General features: G+C 42.2%; 1 protein-coding gene across 11 annotated transcripts in view; it reads right to left on the bottom strand.

The window, feature by feature from the left end:
• Auts2 (activator of transcription and developmental regulator AUTS2) overlaps positions 1-26,251 on the bottom strand; it is a 1,133,580-nt gene that overhangs the window by 313,629 nt on the left and 793,700 nt on the right. The window contains exon 1 of one of the 11 annotated variants that reach the window (XM_063233596.1): positions 7,266-7,801. The exons of the other annotated variants lie outside the window; for them this stretch is intronic. Within the exon in view, the coding sequence (XP_063089666.1) occupies positions 7,266-7,589 (324 nt within the window). The 5' untranslated portion in view covers positions 7,590-7,801. Of the gene's footprint in view, positions 1-7,265; positions 7,802-26,251 lie in introns of those variants that run through there. 11 annotated transcript variants of the gene reach the window in all.

The following is a 26,251-nucleotide window of genomic DNA, read 5'->3' on the forward strand; positions in this document are numbered from 1 at the left end:
CAGTTATCAGCAACTGAGTGGCAGTGGTTTCACCAAATACAGCTGCATCGCTTCCCACCAAGCTTCCAACCTCAGGTGGTCTAATCTGACACTCTTGCCTGTCTAGTGATTCTTCTGTATCAGCACATCAAATGGGTTGAGAAAGAAAATGGGTGAGAAGAAGTCTGTGAAGGCCTAGCACAGCAGATGGGAGAGGAACCACATTCTGCTGGCTGTGTGATCTCTCTGTTGCCTTTAATTAAGACCCCCTTGACATCCCTAAGTTCTGGGCATGTTTTCAAGAGTGACAAAGCATGGTTCAGAAGGAGCGCAGCGGTGAGAAGAGCATTTTGCCAGGCAGCCTCGTTCTCCCAGATGTTCACAGCTCTCCTTGTGAGGTAATCAATGGCAGCTGAAGGCTGCGGCAGAGCCATCGCCCACATCCCCAAGGCTTTGTGTGCGGGAAGAAGGAGTGAGGAGTCGGGAATGAACCCGTGCCCCCTGCCCCACCTAACAGCAGTGTGTCCCCTGGAACGGTTATTTCCATCAAAGTGTTAAGCTTCCTGCTTTCCAACAGTCCAGTTCTAATTTCAAGGTCCACTTAATTCTGCATCAAGTAATTACTGATATACCCAGAAGCACCTTGTCTCCAGAGTTAAGCATATGGTGAAGAACTGAGACCTACTGGTATCCATTATGGAAGCAGCACGGATGCCAAGCCGATTAAAAATGCTCAGGCTCCCCACACAACACGCCGGGTGAGTGACAGCTCCTCGACAAGGCCAGTCGCAGAGTCTGCCAAAACAGTCTCTGCTGCACTGGGGCCCACATGGCGCGCTGAGAAAACAGTTCCATTTCTGGTATTAAATTCCCATACTGACCCGAGGACTTTGCCGTGAGCTCAGCAGGAGCGCACCATCCAATTTACAGCTCTGCTCTCTGGAGCCTCGAGTGCCAGCCCCTGGCAGAGACGAATGATGGTCAACCCCTCCAGCTCATAAATTATGCAAAGGCAATAAATGCACTCAGCAAACAGCGCCTAACGTTTGCCTAGCCTGGCTCCGAACACACTCTGTAAAAAGCCAGAAGCTCGACACAAACAAGAGGTCTATTCCACTCATAAAGGGGGTTTGTTGACAACCCCAGACGGAAGGCAAGCCACAGTCCTGAAGTCTTTCTGCTTCACTGGCAGCAGTTTATGGGCCTGCTTTATGAAAAAAGGGAGGCTGTTTTATAGAGTCAGTGTGGGTAGAATTCATGATCTCAAATTCACATTTAATACACTGTACGGGCTTTCCCACTTGAAGCTCAATATGTTGTGGATTTTCGGCCAAATGATTTTTGGCCTTCGAAGGTTTAAAGATGAAGTGTCCAGTCCCAAGTCCCTGTACACCCACTCCAATTTATAAGAGTTCACACTGAACCACCTCCTGACTTGGGTTTATGATGTGTACAGGGCTGGGAGATGGAAAAGGCATGTCAAATGCAGAAATGGGGTCTCAGTTGATTTGGCCATTTTAAGCATTCTGATATGGGGGTCCTGCTTTGGTTTATTAGCAAACAGGTTGTACATCAGCCACCAGCTTGAGGTGACAGCACTCTCCATGACAAGATTTCAAAGCCCTCTATGAGAAGTCGAAATTATTTTACTTCATCTTAAAAGCAAGAAACAAAAAGGAACAACCAGCCTTTGTACTACCAATAGGAAGAATTCTTGGTCACTTGGTGTTCGGGCTAAGACAGGACCCAAGCAGCCACAGCCAAGAACAGGAAAATGGGCTGGATGCAATCCCAGCCCCAGGCCTGGACTGCAGAGTCAGGAAGGCAGCAGTTCCTGAGCCAAGTCCCAGCCATCCCGACACGCCTACCACTCAACTTCGTCTTCAGCCCTCTTCCCTGTTGTTCTATAAATTAGTCATGGACTGTAGAGGCACCATCTTGCTTCCCTGTCAGGCCTCACCCCTTCAGCTGCTCCAACCACCAGTTACCAACTACCTAAATGTCACCTCTTTAAAAATATATATTTATTGGATATACTTATTAAGACTGCACATAAACTTGGCTGGACACTATTAATATATTTACGTAATTTCTTCAGATCCTTCAAGGAAACATACAATTTTCATCCTTCATACACATACTTAAGGAATAAAAATTCCTAATATTTATATCCTGCTTTTGTTTTTATATAATGTCAGATATTTTGATTCAGTCCATAATATTTGTCCTGGAACATCACTTTTAAAAAATGGCTATACTACAACTCACTGTATGGACTGTGCCATAATCTAATTTAAAAAAATCGTTAGTGCTAGTATTTAGATTGTTTCACTTGAATATTCTGAAATTTTCCCTTTGTACACATTCACCAATACTGCTTGCCCAGTATCTTTTCATAGCCCCCGTTTCTGCATATTTTTAATGCCACTGTCTCCCCAGAGTTTCATTTATAGTTCTATTGTTTCTATGTGATTTCCAGGGGAATCCTTAAAGATTCCCTTGATTCCAGCTACCCTTTATATGCTGAGACTAAAACTCTCTATGCCCGCACTTGCCAGCTACGTAACTCTGGGACTGTTAAACTGTGTGCCTCAGTTTATTACTCTTTAACATGTAGCTGCTGATAGCATCTTCAATAAGGTGAGGATAAAAATGAGGTGATAACAGGCAAGCAACACAAACTGTGTGCTGGTAGAGAGCACACATGGGTGATAAATAGCAACTATGCTTTCTCTTTGCTAAATGCAAACATTTCAGACTTAAATATTCATCTACATGTAGGCTCCGTACCTTTTGCTCACCTCAAAATCTGGGGCTTCCCCTTGCTGTGGTGGAAACAGCTCCCCATGGAATCACTCAGCTGTGAGAGGGCACAGTCTCGTTCTCATCCTGCACCCTGCGGCGGACTCCTTATCCCCCCCACCCCCCGCGCGACACCCACACACACACCGTGGATCCCACTCTCCACAGCCTCTCCATCTCCATGGCTGTGGCTGCTGCTTCAATTCAGGGATGCATTCTGTCATTCCCAGAGGCTAACGACTGCTTTCCAGGGTCTATGGGCTCTTCCTTTTTACCCCAATCCTTTTAGATCAGAGTCATTTCCTGAATCTCTGTTTGATGATGACACTTCCCAAGACCTGTAACACTTCACATTTGGCAAATACTGTGCTCCCTCAACACCATAGTTCTTAAGCTTTCTGTGGTGAAGGAGCATTTGGTTTGGCTTGACTGTTTGTAATTATTAATACACGGTGAAGTAATACTTGTGTAAAATATAACAATAGCAAAAATAAACCAGGCACGATGATGCAGCATTGCCTGTAGTCTCACCTTTGAGAGAGCTAACTAAGAAAGCAGGAATGCTGCTTGAGCCCACAGGTTTGAGACCAGTGTGGGCAACATATGGAGGCCCTGTCTTTAAAAAAAGAAAAAAAAAAAAGACATAAAAATTGGTATTTTTAGATTTGAGTAACATAAAATTATACTATTTCATTACTCAAAGTTACCCAGTGCTCATTCTCAACTGCCATAGTAATCTCATATGAGCAGTTCAGGGCCATCCTCAGCCTACATCTACCTGAGGAGCACCTACCCTAACACATTCCTGAGTCCAGTCCTACACACTAACTTCACAATAACAATCCTTCTACCTGGAATGGAATTCTGTTCCTTCAAGTTTCTGACTAAAAACCTGGTGTTCCCTTTAAAACATCATTCCCTTTCTGAATCTTCCAATATTCTTCTGGAAAGAATTAATTTCTTGTCTGTTCCTTAGACAATTGTATTTCATCATCATTCACCATAGCAGTCTTCCATCCTAGAGAGCAAACTCACTTGGGTAAAGGCAAATGCCTTGGCAATCTTTTTTCCTCTAGGCCCTGATTATAGTAGGTGTGCGGTAATATTGATAAGTCAGTCAACATCATTCTTGTTGAGAATCGTACTGTATAAATAAGATTTGAGTTAACAGATAACTGATTCCAAGAAGAAAAAGCAAGAGAAACACTAATTTGATTGCTTAGTACAGTGTAATATATTTGAACATTCTGGGCAGTGTTAAAATTATTAGCAGTACCTTAAATTTGGGGCCATTAAAAAGTCACCCACTAAAAGGGCTAAAAAATGTGTTTATGATTTTATCATACTGCCTAAAAAATAACAGTTCTCATTTTCACTTGAGAAATCTCAATTTGTATGTTTTAAGATACTGGTTCAAGTCAAAATAAGTAGTCAAGGTCTGTGACATCTCTCTGCCTCATTCAGAATGTAAGAACAAGATGGAATTCTAGGTACCTCGTGATGGAATGCATTCTTAAGCAGAAAGTGGCAATCATTGAATATATCACATCCAATGACATTGAGGAGGGCATTGCTCTCTTTTCTGCTCAATGGACCTTGCTGGAGCAGTTATTTCGTATCTCAAATCCATTTATCATTGCCACCAAAGATGTCAAGACTGAACACCATTGCTGAACAGAATTATTTTACTCTCCTTTCTGTCTAAAGGAAATGAGAGGAAAATGAGGGGGAACCCCAACTTGTAAACTACAGCATCTAACATCAAGTACAATTTAACTTTGCCAGTGACAAAACAAATCGATTCCCCTTTGGGGCAGGCGGTTTATCTAAGAGCGTAAAGACATCCCTCACCTAAAAGCAATTTCAGAAGAGGCCACCTGCAGAAAACATGACATTTATTTTCTTATTTAAAGAGATAAAGAAACAGAACACTGACTAAAAACATGTCTTCCACCATCTTCCCATGTGCCCGATCACTTGCACATGCGAAACTAGGCAGCCATTTTGTGCCATAACTGGCAATTCTAGTGCTCTCTCTCATCAATCCACAAAGCCCTCACTCCATATTGCTTAGATTGCTCTCAGACTGGTTTTAGAAAGTGAAATTTAAAACTGTTGGGGCCTTTAGCATTTAAATAAAATACCTGAATCCTGAGAATGGTGTAAGGTATTTTTATTGACTGTAAAATGATGCCATTCACCCCATGCTCAAACTCAACAATAAATATAACTGATCAGATAGCTTGGGTAAATGAAAGCCTAATAAAAGGTTTGTGTTCTCTGATAGTTTAAAAGAATAAAACTGCTAACAATCACATGAGCCATCTGAAAATAATATGAGGACTACCGCTCTTGAGCTGCTCATGAGATACAACTAAGAGTAAACTTCAGAAGCCTCTGGAATTTCTCACCCAGAACCTCGAATTTCCTGCACACAGAATTCTCAGAATCTAGCATTTTGCACATTCTCAGTTTGAAACGGCCAGAGTTAATAGCCAAGGTGTTACTAACCAAGAGTTAATAACCAAGATGACCTAGGGGAATACTTCTCATTCTCCTAGCATCTCTCAGACAGCCATGCGGTTTCATTCAACAATGTTAAAGTGCCTACTACTGCAGGTCTATTCTGACCATTTACTAGAAATACAAAGACTTTGTGATAGAGATAAATTGTCCAAACTCCAAGTGTTTAAAGTTCATAAATTAATTTTCAATTTTTTCTTTTTATTACTTTGAAATCCAGGTATATTTTATAACACAATCTGCATGCTGTAAATTTCCACTTATATCATTAAATATTGTTGGGTTTTGAAATGAAGGGAGAAGCGCATATTTCACAAACCTTTGGAGAGTTCAGCATTTTTCCCCCTCTGAAGAAAGGAAGTCACATTTTGCCAAGCATAAACATACATAAATTCCAAGGATGAAATTTACTTAAAACCCAGAGCCCACAAGCCTTAGTGGTTGTCAAGCTCGGAAAAATGAGTTTCTTGTCCAAAGCTAAAACTGACAGTGTAGGGCTGGGTGCTTTGTAAACGATCTCTTTTAAGCTTAAGCAACAGATCCTTTGCTACTATGTCATTGATTTACTGATTCTAAGTCATCAATAGCATTAATCTGTACCTGCCTGGGGACCTATTACAAATGACTTTGAAGATGGTGTGAAGCAAGAGTTTATTATGAGACCACAGTGCTATTAGGAAGGGACCATCTCGGTTATCTTCTTTGGCAGGATGCCATGTGTGACCCTGTAAAGCTGTAATTTCTCCTTTCTATATCATAGTTGCTTGTTATTTTGGGAGGGGACTGAGCCCCCCAGGCCTGTTACAAATAATGCTTGTGGTTTTTTTGGAGTTGTGTGTGAGCTAATAAAGCCCACATTTGCTGATGAGTAAAATGGAAAAGTATGTTATGGGTTAAAATAATACAAGAGTCTATTTTTTTCCGCTGTGTTGTGATCCATGGAAATCACCCTGAGCCTTTTCCCTTTCTTCTCTGCCTGGGAAGCCAATTGCTTTGATTGCAATGATATGAGCTAGCTAAAATGACTTGCCCTTGCTTGTGAGGCAAATGGAACATGCTAATAGAACTTATCGCATTACCCGATGCAAAAGTGCCATAGCTCATTACTTTAAGATAAAAGGATATCATTGCAGACGGCAAGCAGAATTGACTTTCTGAGGCCCGACTTGATGATGATTTAATCAACTGCTCTCTTTCACTTCTCATCTCTGTGCCTGTCGGTTTCACAGGTGCCGTTAAATGAGACACTCAGAAAGTGAGCGGAGGGAAAGAAATTGCTGTCATTACTTTTCAAGAAAGGAGGTATGCAAATTTTCGACAGAAAGATTGCGTTCATAATGGGCCTGGTAAAATACAAGGATCATGCTTGACAGGTGAGGGCAAGTCATTTGTATGTCCTTAAAGCAGAGCAACCGTCCTCGTTTAGAAATGTGCTCAGTAAGAGAAATACAAATGGGAGCCTGGTGGGGCCAGGGAGGTGGGGCCAAGTCACAGAGGCTCCCTTCATGTTGGCCCAGGTTTTGGAAAGGGGGAGGGAGTTTACGGCTCAAAAACGCGAAAGCCTACAAGCAGATAATCAAGCCTGGTCGCTTGATATGAACCAAAAAGACAAGAAGCTCTTAGCCCATTACTTCTGTTCTACATCCACAGCTGTGGAGCTAGACCGCCAGGTGCAAATTTCAGTTCTTTCAAATGTGGTGAGACCTCTGGCAAAAACCCTGAGCTTTCTGGGCCTCAGTTTCACTATCTATTTAAATGGGACTATCAAAGCATTTACCATGGGATTATGGAGAGTGTTAATGGCTACTGAGTAAAACATGTAAGTATACATAATCAACAGGAAAGTGTTCACAGCTGTACTGAACACATAGGAAGTATTCACTAGACGCAGAAATCATTCATTCTTCAACAGAACCAGCACCTGTCTTTAAGCATCTGTGAGCCAGATGCTAGCATTCTACCTGGCTCCAGTCAGCAGGATGGTCTCGTGGATGTGAGTCCTGCTCTCCAGCTGGGGATGTGCTCCTAGGTGCAGCCTGGCCGTCCCTAGGAGGGTCACAAGGTCTCCTGTGGTCTCGAGCATCCCAGGTGCCCAATAGCAGCTTGCTTCCTCTGCTTCCCTCCTTCCACTTGAGCGCTATGTCTGTATCTGACCCTGCCAGAGGAGTCCGGATGGAGGACGCTCCTCTCGATGGCAGTAGGAAAGGTCTGTGTTTAGCCCGCCACCTCAGCCAGTCACTGCAGGCCTTAGCCTGAGGATGAAACGGCAGCAGCAGGCAAAACATGGTCTGGCTTGAGCCTTGCCAGGAAGGCAGAACGAATCAGAACAGATGAAATGACTGGGTTAGCGTGAAGAGGCGCTCTGTCGTCCACTCTGCCTGCAGCAGGTAACTGTTCTATTTCCTCCTTCTTTCCCCTGGTAGTGAGGCGGCTGTGAGCCATTCTTCCTTCCCTCCTCTCAGGCTGAATGTCATGGAGTGTGGCCTCTGCCTTCCACACTGTCACCTCTGTGATCCACTTCTCTGCCAAAAGACAACCTTCACCATGGGTGGGGCCAAGAGGGGCACAGGGCAACAGGGCAGCTCTGAGCTGTCCGTTTAGGAGAGTTTCAGGATAAGGCTCCTCAGGTGAACACTATAGAGCATTTTCCTCCTAGAAATAGGAGCCAATGCTATAAAAAAAAAAAAAAAGGAAACCTGACAAGAGTCCTGGGAGGGAGGGAGGTTTCATCACCCTCCACTTTAAAGAAGAGAAGTCAAGGCTTCCAGAAGTAGACACGGTACCCAGTTCTGTCCCCTGAAGTTCTGATTTTTAGCCAGTACAGCAAACCACTGTTCTCTCATCACTCTACCAAGAAGCTACTTGAAAACTATTTTCCTGACTGCCTGCTTGGCGGGGTGTAGAGGCAGGCTGAACACGAAGAGGCCACAACGACTGTCTGCAGCAGGTTGTGTGGCCAGTCAGCCCTACTTTTACTCCACAAAATGCAGCTCCCCCTCAAGAGGAGAGACCTAGTGCAGTACCTGGTTCTCAGGCAGTACTCAGTAAATCAGAGGCTGACCCAGGTTCAAATTCCAACCCCTCCCACTTAATAGCTATGCAGGCTTGGGATAGGTAGGTAACATCTTGAATCTTTTAAATATTTATTTTTTGTAAAAGCCTGTAATAGGGATAGTACCTACACCACTGGATTTCTGTAGTAATTAAGTGTGTGCAGGTATATGAAAATAGCCAGAAGGAAATACTAGGTTTTCCAACTCTTTCCATGAAAGATATATCATACACACAAATGAATTAACAGTGATTTATTAAATGTTGGGTTGAATTATTTAATATTTTATTGCTAGAGGGGAAATTACATTCTGCAAAAATTCCTGGGAGATTTTTGAAAACTTGATATGCTATTTGAAAACAAATCAACCACATAAACAAACAAACAAACAAACCAACTAGCAACAGCAGACATTTTATATGAGAACTAACGTTTCTATTTCACTGATAAAATACCAACAAGGTATTCACTATTTCACTGATAAAATATGTGAAAGTTCACCTAAGTGTTCCTTTATGCTTGTGAGGCATATCGGGGGTATTAACTGGACTTATTCCTCAAACCATACAGGGGTGCTAGAAAAGGGACAGACATAAGTTTTGGTGTCTAAACCTGTTAACTGCATCATACAGTAATGACTCACAGGTTTTGACATTATTAAGATGGTCATTCAAATTCAAAGTGGCAACCTAAATAGACAGGCAGACAGACAGAATGAATATCAAAAAGCCCAAGTGATTTTTGGTGTAACCAGGAAGCCAGCCACTTTGGAAATCTGTCCACAGATTCTGACCAACTAAAATGTGAAGATACTCGGATAGCCCTGTGCACAGAGATTACTTATACACAAGGCCAATTTAAGGACTGATGTAACAAAATTAACAAAAGTAACAAAATTGATTACAGTAAGACTGGGATGAGGAAAAACCTGGTAGAGGTTGATAGGATTATTTCCAAAAGATGAAAAGTATTTCCAAAAGATGAGAAGTATAAAACAATAAGAGGCCTTTATTCTGAGAACACGGAGAGAGATGACTGGCACCCCAGCCGCTGAAGTCTGGCGATCTCTCTAGTGGACACGTGGCGTGGGGGAATATAAGTAGCCTAAGCTTAGGGCAGTGCCCTAAGGCCATTAGAGGTGCACAGGTATTTCATTGACACACGTTTGGTGCTAGGGGCAGATTCTGAAGGGTGGGAGAGATAGAGTTACAGGTAAATCTCTAGGGGTGGGGGAGACAGGAGCTCCCTGATTCTGGCTGAGGTCTTTTCTGGCTACAGTGTCCGGTCTGGGCCAACAACCCTTTCAGAGGTAAATGAAAAAAATGAAGGTCAAGAGAGATTATAAAACGTCTAGCATTTGAGCAGTCCCATATCTTACAAACCAAGTCTAACCTCTCAGGGCATGTGGAAATGTCAGTTCCTTTTAGACAGGAAAGCTACCCAGTACCCTGACTTGTCTGGGTCTAGTTTTAGTGGTTGGCATCCAGTACTCAAATACTGGTGGCCAGTTTCCTTGAATATATCTAAGAGTCTGCTCGTGTCCTGCTCCAGCAGATTCTGGGATCTGGTAGGTTCTCAATAAATATATGTATAAGAATGAATTAATAAGTCACAAAGCAAAATACACGAAAGCATTATGGACAGTGTTTACCTGGTTGATAGAATGGACACTAAGGTATGTGAAAGTGGTAGATATGAATGTGTCTATGAGAAAGACAAAGAAATAATTTTGAAGTGAAAGTAACGCCTCAGAAAATGACACTACATACTTGGAGAAATCAGATTGTAATGCTATTAAAAAAAAAAAATCAGGAAATGCTGGTATGGTGGCAGATGCCTGTGATCCCAGCACTCTCCAGAGGCTGAGGCAGAAAGATTGAGGAGGATTGCTAAGAGTTCAAGCCCAGCCTGGGCTACAAACTGATTTCAAGGTCAGCATGACCTGCACAGTGAAATCCTGTCTCCAAAATATAAATAAATGAATAAATAAAAATTAAAAATCAGGAAGTACAAAATTCTGAAATACTTGTTTTTACATTTGACCTACTTCAAGCCAACCAAAATGGCTGGAATTGAACACGAAAGAGGGAAATGGTGATCTCAAACTGCTGAGATAGAATTGGGCACATTATCAACTTTTCACCAACCAGATTGTTTTAAGAGTCAAGACAGTGAAAAGCTTGGCTAAAATAATATAAATATTGCTGCATGAAACAAACTGCTTTATAAGTGCTAGAAGGTAGTTCGAGAAGATCCAAAGACATCTTGGACAATCACTCCATTGGGTCCCAAGATTCATTCGTTTTTCTTCTTTTTGATGAGTATCTGCCTTCACTTTCATCCCCTTAGACATCATTATATTCCTAACTGCAATTTTAAATTAAATTGTACCAAACAACAGTCTTTATTTTAGGATAATTTACCAACCCAGTCTTCTAAGTCATAAACAAGGAAGGGCAGGATTACTATAAATTGTCTGCAAGAAAATACAAATTGCCAAGATAAAAACACCCACTAGTCCGCCTGTCTCAAGTTTCCTATTTTGACATACTATATGCAGTAATTTGGTATCCACAATCTCTTATTAGAAAATGAATGTGCTATTTTTCTGAATGCTGCAATTACAATAATTGAATTTAAAATGGGGATTGAGTTTCTCTATTTGGAGGAAAAGAATAATTGTGTATTTCTGATTAAAATCAAGGGGACTGAAAAGAGGTTGTACAAATTCCAGCTTCAGGCTCCCTGAGCGACTCCTCATCAGGCCAAAAAAGCAGTTAGCGGAGAAAAAACAAATTCAACAGTGGCGAAATGGACCAGGACCACAGCGGCAGCCTTGTCTTTGGTATCATTTGCTTTGTCTGCTGGCCTTCATTCACAACACCCCTGTGACAGAGGCAATCAGAGTGCCTGGCATTGTCACAAGTTAAAAGGCAGCTATGCTGGAGTTCCCCACTGTGTCAAAAATTAAGAGTTAAAATGCAAGGAAAACAAACATCTCTTTGTGTTGAAAATGCCTGTCCTTTTTAGCCTGCTGATGTTTTGGATACTCTTTATTTCTCTGCCTTGCACTTGTCTTCTGGGGTGGAGGTGACAGAGGAGTTGGGGGTACAAGGTACCCATGCTTTTTCTTTAGGGTTCAGCTGTGTCTTTTGTTTTACCAAAAAAATAAGTTAAAAGTCCCCTTGAAGGCTGAGACGTAGGGAAAGGAAAAGAATGGAGCAAGAGGGTTATCCTGCCTTTTTATTTTGATGGTATCACCCAGTCTCCTCAAACTCCCACTCATCTAGACGTGAAGGTGAAATTTAGTCCCCCAAATCCTATATTCCCCATAATACAGCTCCTTAAGAAAAGAGAAAATATTTTTTTAGCACAAAGTGAGATAAACGATTTTTCTAATGTTTACTATTTTTAAATGACTTTACTGTGGTATAACTGACATTAATAAACTGCAAATACACTGTACAGTTTAATACCCTCCCACATAAGTACACACCTGTGAAATCAGGACCATAATCAAGACAGAGAATACATCCATTGTCCCAGAAGTTTCCTTATGCTCCTCTGTTATCCCTTCTTCCTGTCCCTCCTCATCCAGACTAAGCCCCTGTCCCTGCCACAGATCTGCTTTGTCACTATAGATGTTTGTATTTTCTAAAATCTTATATAAATGGAATCACACAATGTGTACTCTTTTTTTTGGTCTGGTTTCTATCATTAGCTGTTTTATTATTTTGGCAACTAATTAAAAAGGAACCTCCTAGCTCTAAGTCAGTGGGCAACCTTCAGAGGCTGCCCTGGCCAGGGTTTATTGTTATCCCCCATGAATAGGACCGATTACTTGGCCTTACTTTATTCGTAGACTTTATTATGTACTTCAGTAATCAATAAACACTTCTATGGCAGAGGATTTATTTTACCCTATAAATCCAAGATGAAGAGAATGATATTAAGACATCAGTATAGATGGGCTCTGCTGCTCTGTAATGCTACAAGGAGAACACAAGCAACAGATTTAAATCTAAGAAGGTTACAGAGCAGTCACAGCTCCTGGCTGGATGGCAGGGATCGTAAAAGACTCAGGCAAGATCTACAGCAACTGCACTGTAAGCCAATAGGACACAAAGGGTAGGAGTGAAAAATCTAAACCGAGCAGGCATGCTCGTCGTCTGCCCCAAAAGAATTATAAGCACTGGCTTGGGTGGAATGTAAAGAGCCCCTCTCAAAAATCCAAAATATTTCCTAGCAGAACAAATAAAAAGGTAGAGAACAGAGAGCAATTGCAGGCTAACACTGTAGAAAGTCTTGCTCTGGTTTAGGAAGAAGCCTGGATAGTCACCTCCTACTCCCAGGGGGCTTTTATTTCTCTCCCTGCAACTCCTAGCCACAGGGCTCCAAGATAATTATCACTGGAGCATCTTTTCTCTGGCTGGCCCTGGGAGACTTATCCTTCCTTTCAAAAGCAAAGAGGTCAATTCAAGGAAAAGGGAAAATAAATGGCTAATAAACATATGAAGAAAATGTTCCACCTCACTAGGAATCAAAGAAATGCAGATTAAAAAGAGGTGTATTTCTTTTCATCTATCAAATTTATTTTGAAAAAAATAAATGCTGATCTGCAGCCTTAGCAAAGTTACAGTGAGGCAAGACACTCAGAAACTTCTGGGAATGTCAATATTCTGCCTGGAAAAGAAATTTGCAAAATGGGTCAGGCATTAAGAACCTTCTCATTTTTCACAGGTTTTAGCTCAACTCCTTTCTTTGGGATATGTGTGTGTGTACATAATGTCTTAAGCAGCAAAAATGTCTGTAAGAATTTGTTTTAAAATTTCATTGTAAGTTAGGAAATAACTTAATATTACATTATTTATGTGGTTACTGTCAACACATTGTAAGGGCCAGGAAATATTACATTTATTTTGTTTTCAACCTTACAGGAAATGCAGGGTTTCATATTCCACCTTTACAGTAAGAGCAAGGTTTAAAGACATTAAGCAAGTTCCCTAGAATCATGTATTCCTATCTGAAATTAGAAGGCCAGGCATCTGAAACTCAGGTATTTCTAGTTTCTACAATAATCCAGTATGCAAAATTGAAGAACCTAAACATTCCCAAATTGAGGAACAGGCTGATATACCAGTGTTACACCCATTAAAAATACAGTTCATATAGAATTTTATTGAAATGGAAAAAGGATCACAGTCATAGTTAAGTTAAAAATCCTAAAGAGATTTTTGAGTGAGTTATAGACACTTCCTCAGACTCAGCCTCTTTTTTTTTTAAGTAGTAATAAAATAGAGGATGGTATTTGGCTTTCAAGGCAAAACTAGGAAGCTGATCCACGAAAAACGTTGTTGTCATTGTTACTACTACAAGGAAAGAAGCAAGGCATATAAAATTACATATGCAATAATACATTAAGATCGCTAAACACACAGAAAGAAAAAAACCTAGAAAAAGATGCCTCCTTTATTAATATCTTTTATTTCTGAGTGACAAAGAGTTCAGGTCCTTTTTATTTTCATGTTTAAATTTTCTAAAATTTAAAAATCTTCAATATTACATATTTTTCAAGTAAAGGAGACAGATACATGCACACAAATAACACAAAATGTCACCCACAGGAGGAAATCCCTGAGGTTCTGAGGGGCACAGATCTCAAGAGGTTGTTAGATGGCAAAGAATAATTTCATTGCTTTTATTTCATTTCATTGCCGATTTCTCTGTTCCGATGTTTTCCCGGAGTGTGCATATTTGTGGTATAATCTGTCTAGCATATGAAATATTCTGTCCAATCCATGCATCAGGATCTGAGTTGGGATTTGAGTTCTGCCCTTAACAGTATAGCCTGGCTAAGTCACTCAAATTTACTGTGCCTTAGTTTTCCTCATCCATAAAATGGGAATTACTACATTCTAGGTTTGTATGAATATTAAGTGAAGAAAGTATTGCATTTAAAGCATTTAATGTAAGTATTTGGATATTGTAGACTCTCAACATCTGGTTAACATCATCGTTCTATGATTTAGGCTTTTCTCTTATGTCCTAGTGCAGGTGTTGACTGTGAAGGACTCCATACACCAAAGTATCCCCTAAAGTTCTCTTCTGCAGACGATGCAGAGAGACGCCCAAGATGATCTTCAGTCTCCAAGGCGCCTCCTTTCTTTACAGGTGGCAGTATCTGACAAATAGGCATGGGGAGGGCGTGGTGTTTCTGCTAGGAGGTCAGAGGACAGGAGCAAGGCTGCACAGGCTCTGGACTGCACAGCCTGTCTGGCATGCCCCTCAGAATAGGAGAGAGGCAGATGGTCATGGTGAGAGGCCCCAGGTCCACAGGCTTCCGAGGGATGAATGCAGTACAGGGGAGCCTCCAACCCGCCACACCACCCTCGGCTGAAAGCACACCGAAGGCGGCCTGAGCCTGGCTCGCATTTGGAGAAACAGCTATTTCCAAAGCTTCTGAGCCACACTCCACTGTGCCTTGGAAAAGGAACACGTAAGTAACGGTTTGCAAGCTGCCAAGAGCGTGGGCTTCACAGCGCACATTGCAAAGCTCACGCCTGTCACCGTAAGACGACAAGTGTGTTCTCCCTGTCTCTCTCCCCTTCTAGATCTTAAAGGGTTACGCCTGGAAATTGCCTCGCTGTGCTTCTGGGACAGTATGAAGGATGACTGCCATTGCCACGGTCAGCTATGACAGCGCCAATTTGATGTGCTGCCATCAAGGGCCTTCTAAGAGCTGAGCGCCCTGATGGTTTTGTGATGCGAATAGTCACATTGCAAAATGGTTTTCCTCTCCCGCTGCCTCTGCCTCCATCTGCTGCTGGGCTAAAGGCACAGCCGGTTGCCTGCCTGTCACAGCATGTATTAAAATTAGCTGGGGAGGAGGCACTCAGTTGTGCTAATTACATTTTAATCATTGGAAATGTGTTGGCAAATCAAGCCTTGATTGCCATCTCGGAGTCTGTCTCCTCCAGCAGAGTGGAGGGGCTGTCTGCATTCGGCAGGGCCTGCTGGGCTTTCTCCTTTCACAGAAGATAGACTGGGGGCCCTGCTGGCCCACCACTGAGACCGCTTTGGCACATTATTAAAAAGCCACAAGGCTTGTTTCAAATCATCCCTGTGTGAGACCCGCTCATTCTCACTTCCCTGGGCATTCCAGCAACTTGGTACTTTTAACTAGAGCTTCAGTGGGCTGCAGTACCATAGGCTCAAAGCTTGTGTGTCAGGCAGGGGGCAGGAGCTCTGGAGGCTGCAATCATGTTTTCCCAGCACCTGGGAATCAAGAAGGGGCCTGCTGACACAAGGCACCATCCCTGGGGATGGACCGTGACCACAGCAGGCATTGCATCAGCAGGGCTGTGGCAGCAGCTGCGATGAGGTTGTAGGAGACAGAGCATATTTTGTGGGCCATTGTAGATCGCTGGACGGGCTCATGGAGATGAAGATCATTGTTTCTCCCTGGAGTTAGGGAGCTATTGAATGAGGGTCTCTGTTCCAAGCAGCAGGGAAAGCCAAGGACAGCTTCTATTCACCTAAGCACAAGTTGCCATGAACTGACAGGAGAAAGCAAGCTGCAAGCCTGGGCAAGACCCATTCAGAGGAGCCCATCTAGATAAAGCTGCCTGTTCTTGGTCACAGAAAGGGGCTAACAGTGTAGAATCAGTCACATTAAAAATGCTCACTACTGGGTGGAATTGCTCACGATTGTTTTCCTGGAGGCTTAAACAAACGTTACATACAGAACAAAGAAAGAGCAAATAATACACAACTTGAAACAAATGCACTTCCAAAGTATAGTGGGTTGGTGTAGTCATGCTTGTGAAGGTGTTTTGTCTCAGGTTTAATTATAGGTAATCAGACCGGAAAACGACCAGTTATATATACCTTCCTTTTAGTTATATATACCTTCCTTTCTAAAATTCTGCCCCATCCCACAAATTATAGATTATATATCCATGTTTGAGATGAGATCTTGATTAAAAAATAGAATAAAAATAGGCCCCCATGACAGAACAAACTAAAACCTTCCAACTGCAGATGAAGGGGCAAAAGGGTCTGCGGTGAGGAGAGAACCATTCTCAAGCAGAGCAAAGGCTTCTTGGACTAAGCCATGTTGAGTCTGAGGGAAAAAGGGTTGCAATGCAAGCTTGACAGCAGGGAAGAACTCATCAGGTTGGCCTGTATGGCAACAGTGACGTTTGTTTCTCTTCTTTAGTATTTTTTATTAATCAGTAGGCAGTGAAGAACATACATGTGTCATATTTGTGCAGTTCAATTATTTTTCTGGTAATGAGTGCACCCATGTAACCAGCACCTGGATCAAAGAACAGAACAGGGCAGGATGCTAGAAGGCCTCCCCACTGGGTGGAACTGTGCTTTCCTCCAGGAGTCCCTAACTTGTGTCCTAACTTTTAATTCCACATGATAATTTTCCTGGTTTGGGGATTTTATATGAATGGAAGTCCAGTTTGCATTCCTTTGTGTTGGCTGCTTTCATAAAGTTATGTTTATAGGATCTGTCCAAGTATGTTGGGGTAGCATGCTTTCTGATGGGTTTTGCGCGTGCGTGCGCATGCACACATGCATACGTGCCTGTGTGTGTGTGTGTGTGTGTGTGTGTGTGTGTGTGTGTAGAGAGTTCCAAGAATGCCAAGTATGGTTGGATCTACCCACACAAGGTTTGCTTGTTCCATGTACTTTGAATGAACTGCTATCTGTATGCCTCTCCACACAACACAGGAGAAAGAGAAGGCAGCAAAGGGACCATGGGGTTGCTGTGATCTGTGAGAATCCACCAAGTGGAGGCCAACTAGGACAGCAAGTTTGTAAACACTGTGGATGACCAGATCCTAAACAATAGTTGTGCCAAGCCACATATTTTTTTGAGATCAGCACATGTAAAATTATTTTAAAATACTGAATGGCTTTTGAAATATTTTACTCAATGAATTCAGATAGTCCAGTTGGCCATCTTGAGGGAAAAAGCAAATCTTAGTAAGTCTGCTCATATCACCACCATACAGATGAATAATATTTTGAACCACACCAAGCACCTACATATATGTTCTATCCTCTCATACTTGAGTAGACAATGCTAGGCAAGCAGGACAGGCAGTCTATATTTCACAGAGAAATTAAAAATTCAGAGGGGCAGGATGAGGCCAAAGCTCCACAGCTGGTGGCAGCAGGAAACACAGCTAGTCTAGGCTGCACCCTCCACTTTACCTTTGTAATGAAGGCATCACCAGGGAAAAGGACGCAGACATGCATGAAGGAGCACCAGCTCGGAACTCCTCCTGGCCCGTCCCTGGCCTGAGCTGCGTTACTCAGGCCAAGGAGGCACAAAGCCATAAGGAAGTCTGAGCTGGCGCTCCTGCGGGATGGCTGGTCAGGGGAGCAGGCCTCCCCAAAGAGTTGACATTTATCTGTAAGTCAGCAGAAGCGAGCACTTCGGAGAAGAAATGGCTCACTCCATGGTAATACGCAGCCCAATGGCGAGCTCTTTGTCCCTAAAACAAAGAAACCCAGTACTTTGGACCTGCTGCACTAGAAGACTGGGTAGCACTTGATCCAGACTCTGAAGTTGGACTTCAAGGGTAACTAAAACTTGTGCCATCAGCCCTAGAGTTTTTCTCAGTACTCATCAGGACTAAATAGTTCATCTTTCCCTCAAGCCTTCTCTTGCAAACAGCCTACACCTGAGACAGCAGCTGGCCCTCAATAATGATGGGCCCTTCCCCCCTGTGTGAGGTAACAGATTCATCACCCTCCTTCTGTGCCATACCCTTTCTTTCCTGGGCAGCGAGCACAATTCTCTCTTTCTCACTTGAGTCGCATGCACATGTTGCCCACTGCTAATCCTTCCACCTGACAGTGCATTCTGGAAGCCTGTGAAAAGAGTGCAGCTTTGATATGTCTGCTTCTCAGTCTCTGACCAAACTACAAAGTCTTTTTTGTCCCAATTTTCAGGGACACAAAGTTGACCAAAGAACCATGCCCAGATTACCAGGTAAAACTCCTCATCCTATCCCCATCCTGAAGATCCCTGATAAGAACAGCTTGCTGGCTGTGTGTTCATCTCTACACAAGCTTTGCCGGTGCTTTATTAAAATGTGTCTCCTCATGAAGTCCTTGGACAGCATTCCTAACAATTCACTGCCCCTGGACCCATTATTCAATATGATGGTTCAACAAACTTTAAAGTTTTAGGGAACATCCGGGAAGAGAAAGGTAACACACCCTGACAGTCTGCTAGGTACTAGGCATATCGTCTGTGCTACTTTGTTTAATATTTACTTGAACCCTAAAAGGTAAACAACATTATTTTCTTTTTAACAAATCAAAGTTTTATAAAGGTTATTCATCTCCCTGGGACTCAAATTCAAGAGAACATGACTGAAGACCAGATTATTTTCACTCCAAAAGTGCTATGTAAGATAAAAATTGTTTTAAAAGGAAGTATACCTAGGTGACTACATGGACAGAGGGAGGGGCAGAACAAAGACAAGCTGACACAGCATGTTTGCACCCAAGACAACACTGGCTCCCAGCATGCATCAAGCGACCTGGGGCAAGCCCAGACTGAACCCAGCTTTGGACTTCTGGAACATCCTGCGCACCTGCACATACACACAAGGCTATCTAAGCATGAGCTGTCGGAATAAGGCTCCTTGGACACATCAGTCAGTGAAGACTGAGGAGCCTGTGGGAGGAGCCCCTCAGCTTGCACCTCACCTCCCTGGTCCTGGCAGCAGTACCAGGGAGGAATCAGGTGGGTAAGACATAGATTACTTTGTTTTGAAATAATTATGCATAAAAACCAGACCTACACTGTACTCAGAATGCAAGGGAAACATATGACGAGCTGCCAAAATGATTTCAAATACCCACTATCTACAAGCATGAAAAAGTGGTACGAGGCCTTCACACTGTGACGGTCTCATCTTTACCAGTGACCATTTTCATCAGGTTAGCCTGGTGTTATTCAGAGACACTACCACTCTAGAGGCACCAAGTCAACTCACATTCCTCACTTTACAAGGACCCTTGAAGAGGTTTTCCTTAACAAAAGGATATGAGATCCAGAGCACATTTACCCTCTTCCTACCAATCCAGCATCTTTTACTTCCGGTTTACTGGAATTTTTTGGAAGGTACAATAGGCACGTAAGACTGTAAGAATGTTCACTGGTCTGCTCCAGACACTGTGGGGTCACCAGAAGACAGTTTGGAGGAAGGTCAAAACTCTCTCCTTGGATAGAAATATCAAAAGAATGAGGAGAATGTCCTGAATCAAAGTCTTTTCCAGAGAAGGCTGTTTTGCCCTGTGTGCTCTGTGTTCTCTAGCATGCTGTTCACATAGGTTCAGTGCCTCCATGCTGTGTAGTTAGCTGTTCAGAGTCTACAGTCCATCACAGACTGTGAGCACATAGTAGATCACCAGTAAACGCCCATTAGCAAAGAACTGGAATCACTCATTAACATTATAAAGGTGTTTCTGGCTCTATATTTATTGGTTATATTATTTTTGACATGAACTTTATCGGTTATGTGTTGTATTAAAAATTCTTACTCATAATTCACATTATCTAGTGTGCTTAGGAAAGCCTCCACATTTTAATGATAATAATCAATAAGCAATGATACCCGGCTATGACTGTTTATTATTTGAGTGGACACTGCTGTTTCACTATCACCTAGGTGCTTCTTTTTAGAAAATGTCTTCCGTTGGTAGTATTTTCAGTTGTAGAGCATGCTGGCTACACTGATTGGGTCTTGCTCTGTTGAGATTTTCTAGAGATTTCATGGTGGGGTGTGCACATGAAGACTGCAGGTGATAAAGGTTGGCCTGACTACTATACATTTTGACAGGCCATGGATACATGGTCCAGCAACACCATCTTCTTCATGCATAATTCCATTTTTCCTTTTGTCACACAACCCCATTTTTTTTCAGAACAGTAATATGTTTACTTGAAAATACAAATGGTGGGGCTGGGGATCTAGCTCAGTGGCATAAGCACCTGCCTTGCAAGCAGGCGGTCGTGAGTTCGATCCCGGGTACCGATAAAAAATGAAAAAGACAAAAAAAAAAAAAAAAAAAAAAAAAAAAAAAAAGAAAAGAAAAGAAAATACAAATGGTTCCCAACTTAATGCTAGTTTGATCCCCCCCCCCCATTTAGGATGATGGTGCAAAGCAATTCACCGTCAGTAGAGACTGCACTTCAAATTTTGGACTTGAACCTTTTTTGGGGCTAGCTATCTGTAGTGAGACAATGTTCTGCCAGCTGGGCAGTTACAGTGAGCACAGCTCTTAGCTGCACGGTTGTAAGGGCCAGCGTGCATACAATGATGCTGAGCTATGACATCTGGAGCTTAGGTCATTAAACGCATTTCTGACTTGTGGGATTTTCAACTTACCACAGGTTTACTGAGACTATCTACAGCCAGAGTCAAGGAGTACTGGTGACTGATCTACTTAGCTCCCTGCACTGCAGGGGTGACCATTTGACATGATTCTGGCATGATGATGCAGCTGCATGTCCCTGAAGAAGGAAGCACCTCTTTTCAGTAAAAATGGCAGCAACTCTTTGAGAGTGCCCTTTACTCTTCCCTGGTTTAGGACATAAAATCTGCAAGATACAACATCCGTTAGATGACTGGGGTAACAAATGGGAAGATGACATGCTATATGGAGAATTGCAGAAACATTTAGGCTCCGAGTAGTCTCACTGAGACGCGTGCAAGGCCCAGACTTCTTCTGACAGGAGACAAGCCAACTACTGCCCCAGGGCTTTTGGTCAACAGTGATCTCAACCACACACTAGCTAATGGGTCAAGATAATTGTAATAAACACAAAGCCAATTTTTGTTTTGGTTTTGTGGCCCTAGGTGTTGAACATAGGGTCTTTGCACTGAGCTATGTCCTCAGCCCTGTTTTAATTTTGAGACAGATCCTCGATAACTCACTCATGCTGCGCTCAGACTTAGAATCCTTCTCTTAGTCTCCCAGAGTTCAAGGATTAAAGGGATGTGCTGCCATACCTAACTATAAAAGCCAAGTTTAAGTTTCCCTAAAACATACTTACAAAACTAGAGGTTCCATTTGACCTAGCTATTCCCTTCTTGGTATCTTCCTGAAAAAATAAAAAACATCACACCACAGTGATATATGCACACCCATGTTTTTAGCAGTACCACTTGAAATAGCCAAATCTTGGAAACATCCTAAATGCTCATCAACTGATGATCCAAGAAGATGTAGGTTTTTATACAATGAAGTACTACTGCTCAGCCATAGGGAAGGATAAACTTGAGACATTTATATCTAAATGGAGGGACCAGGAGACCATACTCTTTTATGTGAAATAAATAAACTGAGTGCACATGTGTAAGTATCACATTATTTCTCTGGTGTGAGAAACTGAATGTATAAATAAAGACCAGAATGTCTACTAGATACTACGAAACAGGAAAAAAAAAATGCTCACTTGGGGAAGGGGATTAGGGAAGGGAGAGAGAAAGGGAAAGGAAAAAAGAGAAAAGGAAAAAATGAAAAGAGGAGAAATAAAAACACAGCTGTTGTAAATGAGGAGGGGAAGAGAGATTGAAGGGATAAGGGAATGAGGGAAAAAAAGGAATCAAAATGAGTCATGAAAAGGTGTCCTGAACAGGTGTCCTATGATGAAAGTGATCACTGTATAAATATTTAAAATAAAGTTAATCAAACCGAGTTAATAAAACTAATAAAAAAGTAAATGACGAGATATATACCACTCACCTATATCCCAGCCAAGGTGAGAATATTGGCTTCCTACTGCCTCTAACATTCTGAAGTGGATCTGATTTCTAAACGTACTGAAATTTTCTCACTGTGATTACTGTCCAAGCATATGAGTAAGAGGACAAATCCATGAATTGCCTGTGCTGGAGCCTGAGTCCAGTTTCCTAGTTGGATGAGCTTTTGAATGTCCTTTAAGATTAAATGAATAGTTTATAAAGGGTATTGTGAATGGAAAGCCTGCCAGTATTTACAGTTCTAAACTCCTTTTCTGCAACCACTGGGTCATTCCAGTCATTACTGTCATTAGTATAATGTATGAAAAATAGCACGTCTCCTGCCTTATACAGTTGGTATTATATCCTAGCTCAGAACCAAAGACTAAGCAAGATCTGATTTAATAGTTGTGTTTTTCTTAAATTGGGCTTTCCTCTCCCATTGGACGCTAATCAAAATGAAATGGCTCTTTGTGCAAGCAGTGACTCATTCTTTCAATCCATAATATCTACACATCTCTCATGAAAGACATTCTGGAGCTTCACAGCAGCATGGGACTATTTTTGCTATGTCCAGGCCCGCATGTACTCACTGTGTGAGAACACTTTTAAAAAATGTATATATATATATTCATATATATACACTCAAATTGGTGTCTTTGAAATGTACCCTATATTCTAAACCATCCACACATTTATTAACCAAACACTGTAGAAGTCATTTTTCAGACCTACAAGTATATTTACACACACACACACACACACACATATAAATACATCAAGTGATAACAGACAACGTATCACATTCACTCTTGCATTCGCATATACCAACATGTATCAGTTTTCCTCTAGAATTGGATCAGGTCTGTACACATGGAATGATAGCTAACACTTACTAGATAAATCTTTTGTGTAGACTACAGACATTTTCTTTGGTAGCTTCATCATAATCCAAAAGTAGCACCATAAGGTAGTTAAACCATTAGCCAAGATGAAATCTTCAGGGCTGTGCACACCACTGTTTTCAAATCTGTTCTCTCATGTGATGTGCCAGTTGAAATAACTTCTACAACATGGTCAGGACCAAGGATATGGATTTCTAATGCCTTGAACAGCCATCAGTACATTTGTGAGAATCGTCTATAGAGACAGCACATAATCCTCTTTGGGTTGGAAGGACTGCTAATTCTTCTTGCTGCAAAGTTTTAGAGGGCATGTGTTTTAGTAGGAAGGTGCAGAACAAGAAGGATGTCTGACGTAGCTGAGCAGCACGCGAAGGAAGCCCACAGCGAGGTGTGGTGAAGTGGTTCCTTCCCAGTAGTACATAGCTTTTAACTTTCTTCTCTCCCTGATCCCTAGATGAGGAGTACCTGATTATTTTCACTCATAATCAATCACAGGCAGCTTCCTTCTAGCTGGGGAGGGAGACGAGTAATTTACAGCTGTTCTCTGTAGGCAAAAGGGTGATGATTATCAGTGATTGTACCTGAGTACCCAGAATGCATCACAGGTGCTGTTAGCACTAGATGGGTGACAATAGCTGCTGTTTCCAAGGAAGTAAGTGGATGCATTCCTGTTCCCTTTGCCCTGATCGGACCTTCCCATTTCCCTTCATTTCTTATTTCTTTCTGCCTTTCCTATAGTTTGTTTTCTTACACGAAGAGAATAGGAATAGTGTTCATTCACCATTACTCCTGAATGTCTCCATTGTGGTTTTACTTAACAGTGTTACTCTCATCTTAATCTTGTGGTTCTCACTGAGCTGGCTCCATGGATCGTTTACTGTGTGAGCCTGCAATCACCATGACACCTGCCTTTTTCTTTCCAAGCCTGTGAACTTAGAAAGTGGGAGAATTTCTAAGTGATGTTTATTTTTCAGCTATCATCTTCTTTAAAAACTCCTTGCATCTTTCCAGGAGAAAAAAAAATTCCAATGACTATTGATAATCACATTCTTAGGTGACTGCTATATATATATATATATATATATATATATATATATATTCTCAATACAGTACATGGCATTTATGTGAGGGCTCAGATCTTCTACAAACATGGTCAGGACCAAGGATATGGATTTCTAATGCCTTGAACTGCCATCAGTATATTTCTGAGAATCGTCTATAGAGACAGCACATAATCCTCTTTGGGTTGGAAGGACTGCTAATTCTTCTTGCTGCAAAGTTTTAGAGGGCATGCTCAGATCCTTATTCTTCAAGGAAATGTTATTCCCCACCTTTTGTTGTTATATTACTTTGTAAAAGAACCCAACAAGAATGATAGGTTTTATTGGCCAGCAAGCAGCAGGACCTGGAATCTGTGCAAAGACAGCTACAAAATGGAGCCTGGGAATGCCTAGGTGGAGAGCATTGTAATTAAAGGTAACTCACACACGTTTGTCCACTTTGCATTTGGTTTAAGGAAAGAGAAACATTTTCTAATTAATACTCCAAAATCCTCCAATTCTTAAATCATTCTGGCTAAATTTGCTGGCAAGCCTCCTTGTATCTTAGATTACCTCAGTGCTGCTGACTGGGTCCAGCTCACAATATCGGCATCGCCTTGCACAACATTAGAGCTATAAACTGAGTTTAGTCTGTGACTGAATGTTCCGTAATTTACTGATATTTGGCCAGCTCAGTTTTTGGCATATACATAACATTCTTGATGTCCATAAGGAGCGTGACAACTTAAAAAATCAGTAGCTTTTGGATACTTATGGAAAGGTTGAGAACAGGCCAGCTGCTTCCTCTATTGGAGGTGATGCATGGTTAATTTCTTTATTTTAGCATACTGTACACAGATGCGGCTGGGTTGTTAATTTTGCTTTGCTACCAAGAGTTACAAGGTATCAGCTATCGGCTGATTTATTTGAAATCCTCCCTGGAACACATCAGAATTTTAATTGTTTCCTGAATTTCTGCAGCAGCAGAAGAATTGATGTCACTGGAAAATGCCTTGGGTCCCTGCTGACTGCAACTAAGTCCCAGTGACTGATTTCCAATTGATACAGATGAGGCCTGAGAGGTGGCACACAGAGATACACCCACATGAGCCCAGCAGCCCAGTAATGGCTAACAGTGATGACGGGGGGAGGGGGGGGACCAAACATTTCTTTCCAGCATCTCATCAAGTGTGCTGTTCTCCTCAACAGATGTAACCGCCGGGGCCCAACATAGACTCTGGCAGAAACAGATGGTGCCGCGGGGTAGCTCTCTGTTCCCTGCTCCCTGGGTTGGGCTCTGCAAGATGGGGAAAAGGGCTTGTGTGTGCAGGCGGGTGGGAGAGGGCTGTTTTCCAGCAGCAGGTAAAATCCATTTGTCACACCAGCTCCAACTGGGTTTTCAGCACAGAAGTTAATATCTGAAACCAATGAGGCATTTTGTCCCAGCATCTCAGGCAAGCAGGGGGAAGCCTCTCACTCTCCTCAGCCTCTGAGTGGAGGGAGGGACAGACAGAGGGATGGGGCTGTGGGTCAGATAGGCAGAGGGAGTCCTAGCATGGGAGGGAGACAGATGGAAACAGAGGCCAGGCTCGCAATGGCTTACAAGGCTTGTGCTATTTGTATTTCTCTTTCACAACAAGATGGTTGGGACAGGGCAAGAGAAGAGATTTTCCCTTAAACAGCTTCTGGTGGGGAAGTGTCCCCAGGCTACCACCACCACCACCACCACCACCACCACCACCATCACTGCAGCTAAAATCACCGCCACCCCCCAAAAAAGCTTCCAGAGAAAAACAAGTTTTTTTTTTCCTCTGTTTTGAGAGTCTCAGCAACCTCATAAAAGCAGCCTCTATATATTCACTTGGTCTGAAATATGAATACACACAACAGCAATAAATTTCCATTGCCTCCAACTTTGAACATTGCCAAGGTATGTGGCACTGAGAGGATTTTTATGAGCAGGCCTTCAGCTGCCAGGATCACACCTTCATAAAGAAGAGATTTTAGTCCATTCTGCCTATTTATTTTGTGTAGAGAAATCAAGGGCAATAAACCATGAAGAAATTCACTCTACCTTGTTCCATTTCACACTTTTGTCAACCACGCTTTATCGAGTATCTGAATGAATTTTTAATATCATGCCACAAAATGCTTTGGTCTTCTATCATATTC

The sequence above is a fragment of the Cavia porcellus genome, unplaced genomic scaffold, assembly GCF_034190915.1.
Source record: "Cavia porcellus strain 051 isolate PalLab524CR breed Dunkin Hartley unplaced genomic scaffold, mCavPor4.1 scaffold_23, whole genome shotgun sequence".
Classification (NCBI taxonomy): Eukaryota; Metazoa; Chordata; class Mammalia; order Rodentia; family Caviidae; genus Cavia; species Cavia porcellus.